The 17879-nt window shown below is 42.4% G+C and overlaps 2 protein-coding genes across 3 annotated transcripts in view; one reads left to right on the forward strand and one right to left on the reverse strand.

The window, feature by feature from the left end:
* The window catches only part of LOC134738013 (ankyrin repeat domain-containing protein 26-like), a 53443-nt gene extending 43206 nt beyond the window's left edge, over window positions 1-10237 (reverse strand). The window contains exons 1-2 of one of the 2 annotated variants that reach the window (XM_063650655.1): window positions 10105-10233; window positions 4653-4723 (exon numbers count right to left, since the gene is read on the reverse strand). In XM_063650655.1, coding sequence (XP_063506725.1) covers window positions 4653-4679 — 27 coding nt within the window. In that variant the 5' untranslated portion in view covers window positions 4680-4723; window positions 10105-10233. Of the gene's footprint in view, window positions 1-4652; window positions 4724-10104 lie in introns of both variants that reach the window. The other variant, XM_063650654.1, reaches the window with a different exon arrangement.
* On the forward strand, window positions 7113-13612 carry LOC129011949 (uncharacterized). The gene is made up of 2 exons (XM_063650666.1): window positions 7113-7121; window positions 9966-13612. Exons 1-2 carry the CDS (start codon window positions 7113-7115, stop codon window positions 10662-10664), a joined length of 708 nt encoding a protein of 235 aa, XP_063506736.1. The 3' UTR covers window positions 10665-13612.
* The last annotated feature ends 4267 nt before the right edge of the window (window positions 13613-17879 follow it).

A 17879-nucleotide genomic window follows, 5' to 3' on the forward strand; every position in this document is an offset into this window, starting at 1 on the left:
GACACACACAGGCTCAAAATAAAAGGATGGAGGAAGATCTACCAAGCAAATGGAAAACAGAAAAAGGCAGGGGTTGCCATCCTAGTCTCTGATAAAACAGACTTTAAACCAACAAAGATCAAAAGAGACAAAGAAGGCCATTACATGATGGTAAAGGGATCAATTAAACAAGAAGAGCTAACTATCCAAAATATGTATGCAGCCAATACAGGAGCACTCAGATTCATAAAGCAAGTCCTTAGAGATCTACAAAGAGACTTAGATTCCCACACAATAATAATGGGAGAGTTTAACACCCCACTGTCAACATTAGACAGATCAACGAGACAGAAAGTTAACAAGGATACCCAGGAATTGAACTCAGCTCTAAACCAAGTGGACCTAATAGACATCTGACATCTACAGAACTCTCCACCCCACATCAACAGAATATACATTCTTCTCAGCACCACACTGCACTTATTCCAAAATTGACCACATAGTTGGAAGTAATGCACTCCTCAGAAATTATAACAAACTGTCTCTCAGACCACAGTGCAATCAAACTAGAACTCAGGATTAAGAAACTCACTCAAAACCGCTCAATTACATGGAAACTGAACAACCTGCTCCTGAATGACTACTGGGTACACAACGAAATGAAGGCAGAAATAAAGATGTTCTTTGAAACCAACGAGAACAAAGACACAACATAGCAGAATCTCTGGGACACATTCAAAGCAGTGTGTAGAGGGAAATTTATAGCACTAAATGCCCACAAGAGAAAGCAGGAAAGAACCAAAATTGACACCCTAACATCACAATTAAAAGAACTAGAGAAGCAAGAGCAAACACATTCAAAAGCTAGCAGAAGACAAGAAATAACTAAGATCAGAGCAGAACTGAAGGAAATAGAGACACAAAAAACCCTTCAAAAAATTAATGAATCCAGGAGCTGGTTTTTTGAAAAGATCAACAAAATTAATAGACCACTAGAAGACTAATAAAGAAGAAAAGAGAGAAGAATCAAATAGACGCAATAAAAAATGATAAAGGGGATATCACCACCGATCCCACAGAAATACAAACTACCATCAGAGAATGCTATAAACACCTCTACGGAAATAAACTAGAAAATCTAGAAGAAATGGATAAATTCCTCGACACATACACCCTCCCAAGACTAAACCAGGAAGAAGTTGAATCTCTGAATAGACCAAAAGCGGCTCTGAAATGGAGGCAATAATTAATAGCTTACCAACCAAGAAAAGTCCAGGACCAGATGGATTCACAGCCGAATTCTACCAGAGGTACAAGGAGGAGCTGGTACCATTCCTTCTGAAACTGTTCCAATCAATAGAAAAAGAGGGAATCCTCCCTAACTCATTTTATCAGGCCAGCATCATCCTGATACCAAAGCCTGGCAGAGACACAGCAAAAAAAGAGAATTTTAGACCAATATCCCTGATGAACATCGATGCAAAAATCCTCAATAAAATACTGGCAAACAGAATCCAGCAGCACATCAAAAAGCTTATCCACCATGATCAAGTGGGCTTCATCCCTGGGATGCAAGGCTGGTCCAACATATGCAAATCAATAAACGTAATCCAGCATATAAACAGAATCAAAGACAAAACCATGTGATTATCTCAATTGATGCAGAAAAGGCCTTTGACAAAATTCAACAACACTTCATGCTAAAAACTCTCAATAAATTAGGTATTGATGGGACGTATCTCAAAATAATAAGAGCTATCTATGACAAACCCACAGCCAATATCATACTGAATGGGCAAAAACTGGAAGCATTCCCTTTGAAAACTGGCACAAGACAGGGATGCCCTCTCTCACCACTCCTATTCAACATAGTGTTGGAAGTTCTGGCCAGGGCAATCAGGCAGGAGAAGGAAATAAAGGGTATTCAATTAGGAAAAGAGGAAATCAAATTGTCCCTGTTTGCAGATGACATGATTGTATATCTAGAAAACCCCATTGTCTCAGCCCAAAATCTCCTTAAGCTGATAGGCAACCTCAGCAAAGTCTCAGGATACAAAATCAATGTACAAAAATCACAAGCATTCTTATACACCAATAATAGACAAACAGAGAGCCAAATCATGAGTGAACTCCCATTCACAATTGCTTCAAAAAGAATAAAATACTTAGGAATCCAACTTACGAGGGATGTGAAGGACCTCTTCAAGGAGAACTACAAACCACTGCTCAATGAAGTAAAAGAGGATACAAACAAATGGAAGAACGTTCCATGCTCATGGGTAGGAAGAATTGATATCATGAAAATAGTCATACTGCCCAAGGTAATTTATAGATTCAATGTCATCCCCATCAAGCTACCAATGACTTTCTTCACAGAATTGGAAAAAATTACTTTAAAGTTCATATGGAATCAAAAAAGAGCTCACATTGCCAAGACAATCCTAAGCCAAAAGAACAAAGCTGGAGGCATCACGCTACCTGATTTCAAACTATACTACAAGGCTGTAGTAACCAAAACAGCATGGTACTGGTACCAAAACAGAGATATAGACCAATGGAACAGAACAGAGCCCTCAGAAATAATGTCACATATCTACAACCATCTGATCTTTGACAAACCTGAAAAAAACAAGAAATGGGGAAAGGATTCCCTATTTAATAAATGGTGCTGGGAAAACTGGCTAGCCATATGCAGAAAGCTGAAACTGGATCCCTTCCTTACACCTTATACAAAAATTAATTCAAGATGGATCAAAGACTTAAATGTTAGACCTAAAACCATAAAAACCCTAGAAGAAAACCTAGGCAATACCATTCAGGACATAGGCATGGGCAAGGACTTCATGTCTAAAACACCAAAAGCAATGGCAACAAAAGCCAAAATTGACTAATGGAATCTAATTAAACTAAAGAGCTTCTGCACAGCAAAAGAAACTACCATCAGAGTGAACAGGCAACCTACAGAATGGGAGAAAATTTTCACAACCTACTAATCTGACAAAGGGCTAATATCCAGAATCTACATTGAACTCAAACAAATTTACAAGAAAAAAACAACCCCATCAAAAAGTGGGCAAAGGATATGAACAGACACTTCTCAAAAGAAGACATTTATGCAGCCAAAAGACACATGAAAAAATGCTCATCATCACTGGCCATCAGAGAAATGCAAATCAAAACCACAATGAGGTAACATCTCACACCAGTTAGAATGGCGATCATTAAAAAGTCAGGAAACAACAGGTGCTGGAGAGGATGTGGAGAAATAGGAACACTTTTACACTGATGGTGGGACTGTAAACTAGTTCAACCATTGTGGAAGTCAGTGTGGTGATTCCTTAGGGATCTAGAACTAGAAATACCATTTGACCCAGCCATTCCATTACTGGGTATATAGCCAGAGGATTATAAATCATGCTACTATAAAGACACATGCACACGTATGTTTATTTCGGCACTATTCACAATAGCAAAGACTTGGAACCAACCCAAATGTCCAAAAACGATAGACTGGATTAAGAAAGTGTGGCACATATACACCATGGAATATTATACAGCCATAAAACATGATGAGTTCATGTCCTTTGTAGGGACATGGATGAAGCTGGAAACCATCATTCTCAGCAAACTATCATAAGGACAAAAAACCAAACACCGCATGTTCTCACTCATAGGTGAGAATTGAACAATGAGAACACTTGGACACAGGAAGGGGAACATCACACTCTTGGGGCCTGTTGAGGGGTGGGGGGAGGGGGGAGGGATAGCATTTGGAGATATACCTAATGTTAAATGACGAATTACTGGGTGCAGCACACCAACATGGCACATGTATACATATGTAACTAACCTGCACGTTGTGCACATGTACCCTAAAACTTAAAGTATAATAAATATATATATATATATAAAAGAAAAACTAGAGGTGAGGTCTTCTTATGTTGCCCAGGCTGGTCTGGAACTCCTGGACTCAAGTGATCCTACTGCCTCAGCCTTCCAAGGAGCTGGGACTGCAGGCATGTGCCAGCATGCCCAGCTACATTTCCACAATGTTATTGGAGTCTAATTACAGAACCAAGGACCAAAGAGAGAAAAAGTTTCCTACTAAAAACTGTGTCATCCCACAATAAGCATCCAAGAAAGTAAAAGGAAACCATATGATATGTGCTTTACAGTTTTGGAACTGAAAGACACCAGGGACATTCTATGGTTACTATAATGAGTAATTGAACCCATTAAAAGGTATTCAGGCACAAGGATTATAAAGATCACAATAGTATGACTGAAAAGTTCCTGTGAGAATACTCACCAAATAAACGCTGACCATATTTTAAATTTCCTCTACTGTGGGAAAGCTTTTCCACATACAGTTTTCCTGTCACCATGTATTTCCCAGTTCATGCCATTTTTCAGCTCCCAATTCCTCTAAGTATTTAGCACCCTTTCCCATTTTCCAAAGAAAAAAAGTAAAGGAAATTCAAATAGTCATATTTCTATAATACGTTTTTTTCTGACCAACTATTCCCCAAGACCATAAAACTATTATAGGTAGACCGCAGCCACAGTTGAAGAGTAAATACTATGCAAAACTAGATTCAGAGCAAGAAAATTTATTTCACAAAAGAGCACTTTACCTTGGTACTATTCAGAGTTCATCATCTATTGCACTTTACCTTGGTACTATTCAAAGAGTTCATCATCTATTGAAAGCCATGAGTCACCAGAACTCTGTTCGTTGTACAGTCTAAAGAGAAAAACATACAAGAAAAATGAGTGAGTTCATTTCTCTTAAAAAAAAAATTATTTGTTTTGTGTCTGGGTATCACCCCCCCAAACAAAAACAAAAACAAAAACAAAATCTGGGGAAAGGTCAGCTATCTATACAATAAATAATATTTCTTAATATAATTAAAATTGGCCTCTTTTTCAAAAAGATTTTAGTTACCTATTTCTGCCTCCACCTTTCCCAACCTATGAAAGGTTCGATGAAGACTCACCCTTAGTTCCTTAACAAATAGTGACCGGCAATATATTGGCAGAGCCTGAGAATAATTTGTCTTCAGAAGTGTCTGTCCTGAAGGCTGAATTCAATATCCAATTAATGAGTGACGTAACCTTTGTTACCTGAACTGGAACCAACTGATCGCTTAAAACAAGGTAGAAAGAGATACTGTGTCTTCTCCATTACCTGTCTCTGGTTCAAAGGCTAATCTGTGCCACTAAAAAATGGCAGTCTTGGTTCTTCAGCATGGAAACCACTTAAGTAGGCCCTATTGCTGCCCTTTACCCTAAAACAGTGTAGACAGTTCCCTGAAATGTCTGAAATGCTTGACAGCTCAATGTACGAAAGTTAAAGGAACAAGTGTCTATGTCATTATTGGAAATATGCTTTGCAGAAAGATTAAAACCTTAACAAAGATAAACTTTAATTATGTTCCCTGCGTAGGTCCTGCCTAGTTCAGCTCCACACCAACTAGCAAGCCCTTGAGAATCTTCATAGGTGCTCTGAAACCCAAAGAGAGAGACTGCTGGAAAAATAGAGTCCTGAAAGCTGTATCTCTGTTTTTCCCAATTGCTATCTCAATATCTTCTTTCCTATGGGCTCCTACTTACAGATCCCTCTAGGACTCAACGACGGTCTCCAACATTGAAATCTTCCATGTATGAAAGCACCCATTCCAAAAAATGGGTTCAAATGACCAAGAGTAGGAGCTATTTCCCTCCTTCCGGTAAACAAACTACGTGTAGTCTCAGTTATCTGTCCCCAGTACAGACACGTTCCCAACTACCCAAGTGAATTAGTACAACCACCTTGGAGAATAGTTTTGAAGTTCCTGAAAAGACTAAGAATAGAATTACCATGTGATCTAGCAATCCCACTGCTAGGTATAAACCCCAAAGAAAGGCAATCAGTATATTGAAGAACTATGAGCATATTCATATTTATTGAAGCATTATTCCCAATAGCCAAGATTTGGGGAATAACTGTTCATCCATAGAAGAAAGGGTAAAGAAAAAGTGTTACATAGACACAATGGAGTACTATTCAGGCATAAAAAAATGAGATCTTGACATTTACAACAACATGGATGGAAATGAAGGACATTATGTTAAGTAAAATAAGCCAGCCACAGAAGAACAAAGTTTGCATGTTCTCACTCATTTGTGGAAGCTACAAATGGAAACAATTGAACTAAGGGAGATAGACAGTAGAACAATACTTAGGAGGGGCTGGGAAAGGTATTGAGATTGGGGGAGGGTGGAAGTGGGGATGGTTAACTGGTACAAAAATATTTAGATAGGATTAATAAGATTTAGCGCTGGATGGCACAACAGGGAAACTATAGTCAACAATAATTTATTGGCTGGGCGTGGTGGCTCAGGCCTGTAATCCCAGCCCTTTGGGAGGCCAAGGCGGGCGGATCACGAGGTCAGGAGATACAGACCATCCTGGCTAATACGGTGAAACCCCGTCTCTACTAAAAAATACAAAAAATTAGCCGGGCATTGTGGCAGGCGCCTGTAGTCCCAGTTAATCGGGAGGCTGAGGCAGGAGAATGGCGTGAACTCGGGAGGCGGAGCTTGCAGTGAGCCGACATGGCGCCACTGCACTCCAGCCTGGGCGACAGAGCGAGACTCCATCTCAAAAAATAATAATAATAATAATAATAATAATTTATTGTATATGTTAAAATAGCCAAAAAGTATATTTGGAATATTGTAACACAAAGAACGGTAACTGCTTGAGGGGACAGATATACCCATTTACCCTGATATGATAATTATGCATTGTATACCTGTATCAAAATACCTCAGGTACCCATAAATATATTATGTACACTTGCTATGTACCCATAGAAATAAAAAATAGGAAGACAACCCAAAAAAGAACAGCGAAAAAAAAACAGCTGAGATAACAATGACACATTTTTACCAAAAAACTATTCTTACTTGGATTTCAGAAAACTTTAAGCCAAAGAAACATCAAAATTCAAATGAATAAGCATGGCTCATTTTATTCAATATTTTGATTTATATGATATATGTAAATCAGATATTATCAATGATTAATATTAGTCTTTAAGACTGTTATAAGGGAGTGGGTTAAATTACTACTATCAGGTACTATGCTCATGGCGAGAGTGATGCGATCTGTCCTCCAAACTTTACCATCACTCAATATTCCCATGTATGATATCTGCATATGTGCCCTCTGTATCTCAAATAAAAGTTGAAATTAAGAAAAGAGAAACACTGTTATAAATTTTCAAAAGAATAGTTTAAAGGTTATCTTTTACAACTTTCTACCTTCAGAAATGCTTTTGTTTGAAAGGAGGGAGGAAAAGCTTCAACTTAGATTAAGTCCTAATAGTCCAATTTTAATTCTCTCAACTTGCTCAGACTGGGTAGGTAAACATAAAGTTTTTAAGCTTGGAAAGGTCCTGAGAGAGAGTAAAATACATAGTGGGTATTCAGGTCACATTTGGTGAATAAATGGATTAAAAGACTACATAAATATATTTGAGGAGTTCAATATTTTTACAGAAAACTCGTAAAGATAAGTAACATTTGTGCAATAGAAATGATTTATATTTGCTATTTTTTATTTTCATAAGGACACCACTAAAATAAAATTATTAAATTATAATTGTTTGCATGTATGTAATAAATCTATCCATAATAAAAGACATGTATATGATAAAGAGTATACACAATACAATCTACCAGCACAGATTAAAAGATTCCCTCTATTTCTGAGAGGCTAAACCTTGGCAGAAGATACCAATCCACAAAAAAAAATTAATAGAAAGCAAGAACTTCTTTTTATCTGTTCAAGATTCATATTCCTGTTCTTACCTAGGATTATTTCAGTAATAATAAACTTTCACTAAACCTGTTATACATGCTCATTGTGGATATCACAATAATAAAAAGGAAAATAAATCACCTATAATACAAATGTCACAAAATAACAAAATTTTATCACATTTTGTGTATACCTTCGGCTACCACAAGACCATTCTGTTTGTGTGTTTGTATAAACAAATCGATTTTTTCTCACTTCATATACCAAAGTACATCTTCCCATGTCAACATGCATCCATATCTATTGCTACCTTCAGTAGTTACATATAATTTCATCCTATGGATGCACTGAAATTTATTTATAAAATCTTTTATTTGCCCATTTCCTTAATACATTGCTATTGGAAGCAGTGCTGAGAAAAATGAATTGTATGCATCTCTAATTATTTCCTGAAAATATTTTAGTATAACGGAATTAATGAGTAAAGAATACATACCTTTTTCAGAGTGATGTTCGCCACCAAATTGTTTATTTAAAAAGTTAACAGCAACTTAAACTTTAAGCACTGGTATAAGTACTACTGATTTTCCAGATCACTAGTAGATCTGGAAAAAGTACTTTGGCCAATTTAAAATTATAGTTCCTATTTCTTTAAAAAAATTCTCTGTAAAAGGAAAATATATTTTTCATTGCAAATAATATATGTCTATATTTATGTATATAATGTGAATATTTTGCAAGTATGTTGTCTTTTGTTAATTTTTTCTGATGTAAGGGGAGTTTTAATTTTTGTTTTCTAAATCAACCTGCAGGATGCATTCATAGGAAGGTCTTTGTCAACACAAAAATGTATCTGTATAAATAGGCATTCATGTTTTATTCTGGCATTTTCTAATTTTGTATAAGTTTTTATGCATATTCTATCAATAACTTATTTTTGTAACGTACAAATCTAGCTAGTTTTCTCCAGTTAACAGACATTTCATTTACAAATAACTCATCTTTTCATACACGTATGAAATGTCATCAGGATCAGGTTCTAAAATTTTACATATAGTTCAGTGTTTGTGCATTTTTTATTCTGTTCCACACATTTATCTGTCTTCTCATCTTTTAGCAAATGGAACTTAATATCACACTTTGATATATAGAAGGGCAAGTCTTTGCTCTGTTACAAAAATTTTCTTAATGTCATCATAACAGTAAAAGGTAGCATATGTAACCCAAAAATCTTAAAACCTTGATGTTTTTATTTGGTTTATCTAAAATGAAGAGTTCACATCTTGAGAAAAATGAGTCTTCCCACATGCACACATATGTATATTTTGGCACTATTCACAATAGCAAAGACTTGGAACCAACCCAAATGTCCATCAATGATAGATTGGATTAAGAAAATGTGGCACATATACACCACGTGGAATACCATACAGCCATAAAAAAGGATGAGTTCGTGTCCTTTGCAGGGACGTGGATGAAGCTGGAAACCATCATTCTCAGCAAACTATTACGAGATCAGAAAACCAAATACCACATGTGCTCACTCATAAGTGGGAGTTGAACAATGAGAACACATGGACACAGGGAGGGGAACATCACACACCAGGGCCTGTCGGGGGCGGTGGGGGGCTAGGGGAGGAGAAATACCTAATGTAGGTGACGGGTTGAGGGGTGCAGCAAACCACCATGGCACGTGTACAGCTATGTAACAAAACTGCACGTCCTGCACATGTAACCCAGAACTTGAAGTATAATAAAAAAAAGAAAGAAAGAAGGAAAGAAAGAAAGAAAGAAAGAAAAAAAGAAAAATGAGTTTTACTATTCAAGAACAGGGAACCATGCTCTCACTTCAAAGGATCCTTCTGAGGTCATTCATGAAATAACTTATTACTCAGGTGTAGGTGGATATAAAAGGGATATTAGATTTTTATCCAAAGAATTTTTAGCCCAGAAGTTAATATAATATAGAAATTATTTTTCTCATGATGCTTGTTTCCATAGCATATATAACGTTGTTTAAAATGTGGACAATAAAAATAAAAAGCTAGGTATGTTTAATTTTTTTTAGTTAAAGCACTAAAACTTTCAGTAAAGTAACGGGAATTATGAGAGGATCGGACCAGCTGAAGTTTTGTTTTCATCGCGCTGCTCATAATGATGACCTTGGCGCTCCTGTAAGGTTGCCACACCGGCTGCTGCGGGCTGCAGAGGGAACAAAGCCCAGCGCCCTCGGGGACAGGGGTGGGCCGGGAGCAGGAAAGGAGGCCTCTCCCCGACTCGCCCTCCTCCCTCCCCTGCCGGGCTCCAGTTCCTATTACCTGTTCTTCTCGTCTCTGTCAGCCACGCCACTCTTCGGCAGCGAAAGGATCCGCCGCATTGTCTCTGTCCGGTCCCCGCCGGCAGCTCTGCGGAGCCTGTCGAACCCCCTGTCCGGGTCGTGGCGCCTGGGCTGGGAGGAGGCGTGGTCCGCACTCTCACTCCCGGCGCCCGCGCCCGCCTTCCCGGGGCTGAGCCCCAGGGCAGCTCGCCCTTCCCCCTCCTGAAGCCCGACGTCTTCATGGCTCTGTCTACCGGCTTCGGAGACCCGCTGGACTTTTCGCCGCCTCCGGAACCCTATACGAGGAAGCAAATCGCGTCCGCCACAGCCTCCAACCAGGAAACTCCGCGACTCTCAGCCCCTCAGAAGAGAAACAGAGAGGCGCCAAGCAAGGCCGTTACACGGACTGTGCACGCATCTCCGGTGTCCCTGCGCGTGACACAAATTTGGCCCCGAGGGAGCTCTGTGTGCCTGAGTCCCAGGAGCCCTAGAGGCCAGCGACAGCTTGTCACCAGGCCTGCGACGCCAGCGGGCGGGAGTCGGCGGAGCTCAGGACACTGACGACGGGCCTGGGGGAAAGCTGTCCCCACACAGCCTGGGGCCAGAGGAGCGGCATGCCAGGGCCAGACGGAGGAAGACCGCGGGAAGCAGGCTGGACGTGCAGGGAAGGGTCCAGTCCCACCCGCGGGTGCAGGGAACAGCCTGTGGGGAGGGGACCCAGGGCCGCGTGGGAAGAGTCAGGGAGCTTAGGTGTACCGCCCGCGGCAGGAAGAGAGGGGAAGGCTGAGCAGTGAAGGGGTCCCCAAGTCAGCCAAGGCAGAGTTCCCAGGTACGAATTCAGAGCCTGACGGTACTGGGCGAGGAGGTAGCCCCCACCTTCCTGAAGCCCCCTCCTCAGCTCTGCGAGCGTGAGGCTGGGGACGCCTGGGTAGGGCTGAGGGTGAGCCCTGGGTGTCCACCCTGCAAGTGCCTAGAGACCCCACACCTCCAGCCTCCCTCTGAATTCAGGGTTCTCTGTCCTGAGGCTGCCCAGGGGAGCCTGGCTGGGGCGAGGTGGGCCGGACACGGGCCTGGGCGAGTCTCACCACAGAGGGGCGCCGCTGAGCAGCCAGGCCTCCCGAGGAGGAGTGGACACTCTCCCGGGAGGCCCTGGGATCCGCCACCCACAAGCACACTTGGAGGCAGCATCCTTGCAGGACTCGCGCCAGGGCCTGGGGCCCTCCAGCCAGCCCAGCACGCCACCGCCCTTCTGTCCCCAGCCACCCGCGAGAGAATCTGGGTCGCCAGGGCCTTGTCCTTCACCAAGGCAAAGCCGGCTCAGCCTCAGAGCCGCAGGCCAGAGCACCTGTCTGCATGAGTGAGCACATGGGTGTTTTTGAGTCTGTGGGTGTCACAGAGAGGAGATCGGGAGCTGCCTGCTCACAGGCACTTTGGGACCCCGAAAGAAAAGGCTGTGCCGAGAGAGTTCTTCCAGTCAGGAGGTTTGGGAATGGGGGAGAAGGGAGTGCCTGGAATCCCGACCTCAGAACTGAGCCTCCGAAGTGGGAAACGGTGGCTCCCCTACGCGCTCAAGGGCCAGGCAGGTGCATCCACCCTGCCTTGCATGGCCCAGGTGTGAGCCGGTGGGCAGAGGTGTGGCCCTGGGTCCAGCTGAGAAGGCTCCTGGATTGACAGGTTGGGGTTGGGGAGTTCTGCCTTCCTGCGTGGCCCAGTGCTGGGAGGGGTAAGGGGTGGGGGTTGGGGTCCTATAGCTGGGTCCTGACCCCTCAGGCCACCCAGACCCTGCCCAGGTGGGCACTCAGGGGTCAGGTGTTCTTAGAAGGAACTAAGCTGGGCAGGGTCAGCGTCCCATTCTGCAGAGGAGGAAGCTGAGGCCCACGAGGTAAACAGTGGGCTGGGAGTGGGCCTGGTAGACCCTAATAGACCCCAACCCCAGGCCACAGAGACCACCTACTGAGGGAGCACCACAAATGCCCCTTAACGGCTGGATCCCCCAGTTTTCATGCAATGGGGTCTACACTGACCCTAGGGTCTCACTGGGGGAGAGCAGGAGGTGGCTTGAGGCTGGGCATGGGTGGCCACGGGGGTATGGACTGGCTGACCCGTGTGCATTGACCGCACTCTCCGTCCCCAAGGTGTCATGAAGACTGGACATGGGTCTATCAGGACCATCCGCATGATGTCAGCCAAGGATCTCGTGGCCTGTCTCTGCCAAGGGAGGACCAGCACCTTGTCCTGAGCACTCCCAGCTTCCCATTGGCTTCAACCTGGCTGCATTCAGCTGCCATGCCCCTACCTCCTGATGTGGCCAGCACCCTCCAGGACTTCATCTCGGTGCACCCAAAGGCCGAGGACGTTGCTGGCCAGCAGGAAATTCCTGCTGCATCCAGGAAGACTTCCAAGAGGTGGTGGAGCAGGGGGCACCACACCCAGACAGCTGTGTGTAATTGTGCAGCTGCGAGCTGCTGCGGGTGCTGGCCGGAGTGCATTCTGTGCACACTGGACTGTGTCACCACATGCAGGCTGTTGCCGGAGGAGGAACTGTTGGCCGCCAAGGCCTATGTGCCTGGAAACCAGCGGGGCTGCTGCAGGAGGAGGGCTGCAGGATGCTCCAGCTCAGACCCGACTCAGGGTTTTAGAGGGCACAGGGCATAAGGCTGTGGCCATAGACAGCCCTACTGCGCAGGAAGAGCATAAACCAGTCAGAGGACATGCATGTGGGCTGCTGTTGCATTCTGGTCTCCTTTGAGGTAGGGAAGGATGTATTTCTTTCTATTTTATGGGTGAGCAAACTGAGGCACAGTGCTGGAGTGATTTCCCACAGCATCGATGGCAGATTTAGCTCCAGGGCTTAGATTTTAGGATCCTGCCTCTCAAATACCGTGATGTATCGTGGGCTTTCTCTCCACAGAAAATTAGAAACTCAGAAATGGAAAGGGAACAATGAAACTTACCCATTCTCCCACTGCTCACAGTTCCTTCTGGTCTTTTTGTGTGTGCATATAAAATAGATCTCAGAAAATTGAGTTTGTGCTGTGGATGCCATTTATATCCTACCTTTTATACTCAATGGATCATGAAAATCCCCTTTGTTGCTAATAATATTTCCTGGTAGCCCCATGGCCCATCCTATGCACGTGCTGTTATTCCTTTGGAGAGTCCTAGATTTTTGCTCTTAGTTGTAACACATCATGAGTGATATCCTGTCTCCACGATGTTTTCTCCTTAAGATGGAGACAGATATAGAGCTCCTGGATCAGGAAGCACTGCCACCTGTAGGATCCTTGACTTTAGGAGCTGTCCCCCTAACCATCTGGTCACCTCCCGTCCTCCACCCAGCCCTGATGCTCACTTTGCAAATTCTTTGCCAACCTAATGGGTGCAAATTCTTCTGCCAATCTCAGCTGTTTTGATGAGTACTCCTCTGACTGCTGGAAGATGACAGGAAGGAGTTTTAGCAACGTTAAAACCACTGAGACTGGGGATGTCTTTGGGTCACCATTGATGTCAGCTGCCACCCCACTAAACACACACATACACACACACACACACACACACAGTCTCTCTCTCTCTCTCTCACTCTTCCTCTGCCTCCCAGGTGCTTAATTTGTATGGCTTTGGTTTGCTGGTGAGGAAGAACTTTCTTCTTTCTTTTATGTGATTTGAGGCCATATATTTGTATCCGGAAATTGTCAAAATTGAGGCTCTGGCTCCTTTTCCTAGTGAGAATTCATGAACACTGCCAGCATTCCTACGGGGACACAGACACATGCTGCGTGTAGCCCCTGTGTTACCTTGTTCTGCCTACAAACACACCCGTGGGTCCAGAGCCCAGGAAGGCCATATTGCTAATCCAAATTTTTGTGGAAAAGGAAACTGATGCAGGATCTGCTCAGGGTCAGCCCTGCTGCTGAGCATCTGTGTAACCTCAATTCTGTCATCTGTAAAGTGCCTCCCCGACAAGGCGATGGAGAGATTGAGGGGAAGGTAGGGTCGATGGCTGCACACCGGGAAGTGCAGCTGTGGGTTCTGGGGATGGCATGGCGTGGGGGTCTCTCCAAAGGGACACAGGTCTCTGCAGTCCTGTGGGAAGGAAGCTACCCAGGCCAGGTGCATAGGGACAGGATTTACCTGTGGCCCAATCAGCTGGGTAGGCGAGGGGGTGTGGGGAAGGGGCCAGCCCATCCTGAGCCACTCTCCCCACAGGGAAGCCCCACGGCATGCACCAGCTGGCCACACTGCCAATGAGTTGGATGTGGAGGACGTATCGCACCTTCTGGTGGCCAACAACCTGGTGGCCACCTGGATGAGGCCCACAAGTCCCTGCTGGTAGCCCTCTCCTGAGAACTCAGATGGCCCCTATGCTGGCACTGCTGGCCTTGCTGTGGCTGGGGAAAGGCTGCTTCTACGATGCCAACCCAAGTGGGCTGCAGAGGGCAGGTAGGAGCAGGACTCTTCTCTGAGGATCAGATCTTCTGTGGCCCTTGCTCTCCACCCCACAGCCTGGGCTTTGGAGCAAGCAAAGCTTGTTCAGCCCTAATTCTGCCACCTGCCACAGGCCCTCACCTTTTGACCTTCAGTCTCCTCATCTGTGTCCTGGTCTTTTGGGTTGTCACGGAAATTAGCTGGAGCAGGTACCCCAGGGCCCAGCAGGTTTCCTGCATACAGTAGGTGCTTTGTATTTGTTTTTGCTGTGGTTTCAATGATATCAGTGAAGGTTTTTATTTGTGTGTTTTTGTCCCTGTGCCCTTCCATACTATACTGCTTTTCAGGTGAAAGAGGCTATATGTATTTTACATGTTGTACATTACAAGAAAACTCAGAAGAATTCTTTTTACAAAAGGCACAATTCAATTGTATGAACAGAGGCTAACACTCTCTCAGTAATTGTTTGAGCAAAGACATTTTGAAAAAAAGATCAACAAAGATATGTAAAATATAAGTAGCAAAAAATAAAAACTTGATGCCCTTTTAGTTTATGTAATATTTCAACCTTCCTATTTTAAAGTCTAATATTTTATATATGTCCAGTAGATCATGCATTAAATCTAGAATAATTGATGAAATCCTAAGCTGCATGTGTCACAGGATTGTCATCACACAGACCACATTATTTAACCTTAATCTAATTGTCAGAAAAATAGCCTTCATTTGGACATAAAATCACACAGAAAAAATAAACTTCTAAAAACCGATGATGAAAGAAGACATTAAAATGAATATTCTAAAATATTTAAAGGTTATAATTGGTAAAACTATAAATTTGTGGATCCAACAAATGCAGTGCACTAGTTTCCTATTGGTCCTGTAATAAAGGACCACAACCAGTGACTTAAACAACACAAATATAGTATCTTAGAGTTTTGGAGATCAGAATTCTGAAATTGGCTTTAATAAAATCAAGGTATCTACAGAGTGGCATTCTTTGTAGATGTTCTAAAAGATCGTTCTTTTCCTTGACTGCTCTGGTTTCTAGAGGCCACCTGCATTCCTTGGCTTGTGTCCCCTCCTTCATCTTCAAAGCCAGCAGTATTGCATCTTCACATCTCTCTGAGTCTCTGCTTCTGTCTTCCACTTTTAGCCCATTGTGATTACATTGCATCAATATCTATTACTATATGGACATATTTTGGATGCTGTTATTCTGCCTACCACAAGCAGTATTTAAGAAAATATTAGACTTATAAATGATATATTAGAAGGTAAGAAAGACTGTAAATTAGCGAAATGAGTTTCTAATCTGAGAAATATTAGAAAAAGTCTTCAGAATAAATCCAAACACATTAGTAGATATGAATTGCTAGTAAAAAAATCACGGATAAAAAAATTGTAACAGAAATCCAGCAAAGTTCAATAAAGATCAACATCTCTTTAAGTACACTAATAAAAATGGATAATCATCTGTCAAGATTTATCAGGAAAATAGACAATATTAGAAATAAAAGGATGAACATATTAAATTGCTGGAGCTTATGCCAGTAAGAACTTTGTAACACTTTATTTGAAATTCTAAACTATCTGCCTATATCCTCAAAAATACAGCTTACTAAACTTGACTAAATATTAATTATAAAATGTTAATGCTCCTGTAGCTGGTAAATAAACACAATCCATAGCATCTGCTTTGAGTATGATTGGTGAGGAGACAGCAAGGAGCAGGTGCCACGGGAAGGTGTGACTGGCCAGGTGGGTAGGTGTCCTTGAGGAGTCCCATCTGAGCTGGGTCCTGGGTGTGCAAAGTGAGCAGGGAGGAACATTCCAGACAGAAGAGCCTGAAGGTCTGGAGCAGACAGCGTGAGTGCACTGCAGATTTGATGCCCTCATCTGTAGAAAAATGAGTTCTGGGCCTGCCTGGGCATCTGGACCTCAGTTCCAATAGGAGAATCTGTGTGTGTCACTTAAGTTCTCTGAGCTCTGGTGGCTCATGGCTGCTTCCTCTTGTTTTGGGAGTGACTGCCAGGTCCAGGAGGTGCACTTCAATAAGTTCTTGGACAAACTGAGGTAGCAAATCCATGAGGAAATGTGGATTCTCTTGGAGTTCTGGAGGTCAGAATTCTGAAATTGACTTTAATAAAATAACATCAAAGTATATACAGAGTTGCATTCTTTCTAGAGGTTCTAAAATATAAGCAAAGTTTTACCGGCAAATAGTGATATAGTGAAGTTTTCCCTGGAAAAGGTCAAACATTTTCTGAAGAACATAAAATCCAGGTAGGCTGACCAGACCCCAAAAGGCAGAAGGAACTGGCCTGAAATTCATATCCAGGGTCACAGGCAGCCTGCTTAGGAGCCAGGGGCTTGCCCTGCAAGCTTAAAAGGAATATTTTGTCTCCAACTTTGGAAAGTGTTATGGCTCTTTGTATCTCTGTTCTCAGTCAACCCAGAGAATTCCAAGAAGAATTTTGAGAATTTATGGAGGGAAGTTTTAAGGCAATTTAGTTTAAAGGTCAAGAGCATGGACCTCCCCTTAAACAATTTAAATATATGTGCTTTTTGTTTTTTTTTGAAAAGGCAAAGTCATCATATAGAAACGTTCCCTTTATTCCTGCAGAAATTTGGTTATGAGCACACACGCATGCGTGCGCCACACACACACACACACACACACAATCCTTTAACTTACATTTTTTGGTCCAGGGTTTTATTAACAAGATAAAATATTACAAGGTGAAATATATACACATACACACATATACATATATATATATACACACACACATACATATATGATGTTGTTTATATACATATTGGATCATACTATGCAACTTATTCTGTAACTGCAGACATATTTCAATTTTAAATAATCATGAATAATTCATTCATATGGAGGCTTTATAATGATCTATCCCCAACTCATTACCTTTTTTATTGGTTCCAATTTCTAAGTATTACAAACAGTTTTCTGTGAACTTTCTTGTATCTTTGGGCTTTTGTACAACTAGTTCTGTAAGAACCAATCACAGAATGGAATTTCACTACTAAATGATTGTAGTACTTAGAGTCTTAGATCGGAGGTCCCTGTTCAGAATGCTAATAAATGCTCCTTATGCCAGCTTCCTAAATTGAGTGATCAGTCCATGCAGGATAGTTTTTGAAATTAAGAAACTGTGAGTATAAAACATGTTTCTTTCCATTCTTAGGCTCAGGAGTTTATTAACAAGGTGAAATATTATAAGAAAGAATTTTGGAAGACACTATACAGTCAAATATTGTAGAGTCCAGTCCCAGTTGTAATTATCATAAGAACAGAAAGTGTGCACTTGATCAGCTTCTGAT

The sequence above is a fragment of the Pongo pygmaeus genome, chromosome 14 (genome assembly GCF_028885625.2).
Source record: "Pongo pygmaeus isolate AG05252 chromosome 14, NHGRI_mPonPyg2-v2.0_pri, whole genome shotgun sequence".
Lineage (NCBI taxonomy): Eukaryota > Metazoa > Chordata > Mammalia > Primates > Hominidae > Pongo > Pongo pygmaeus.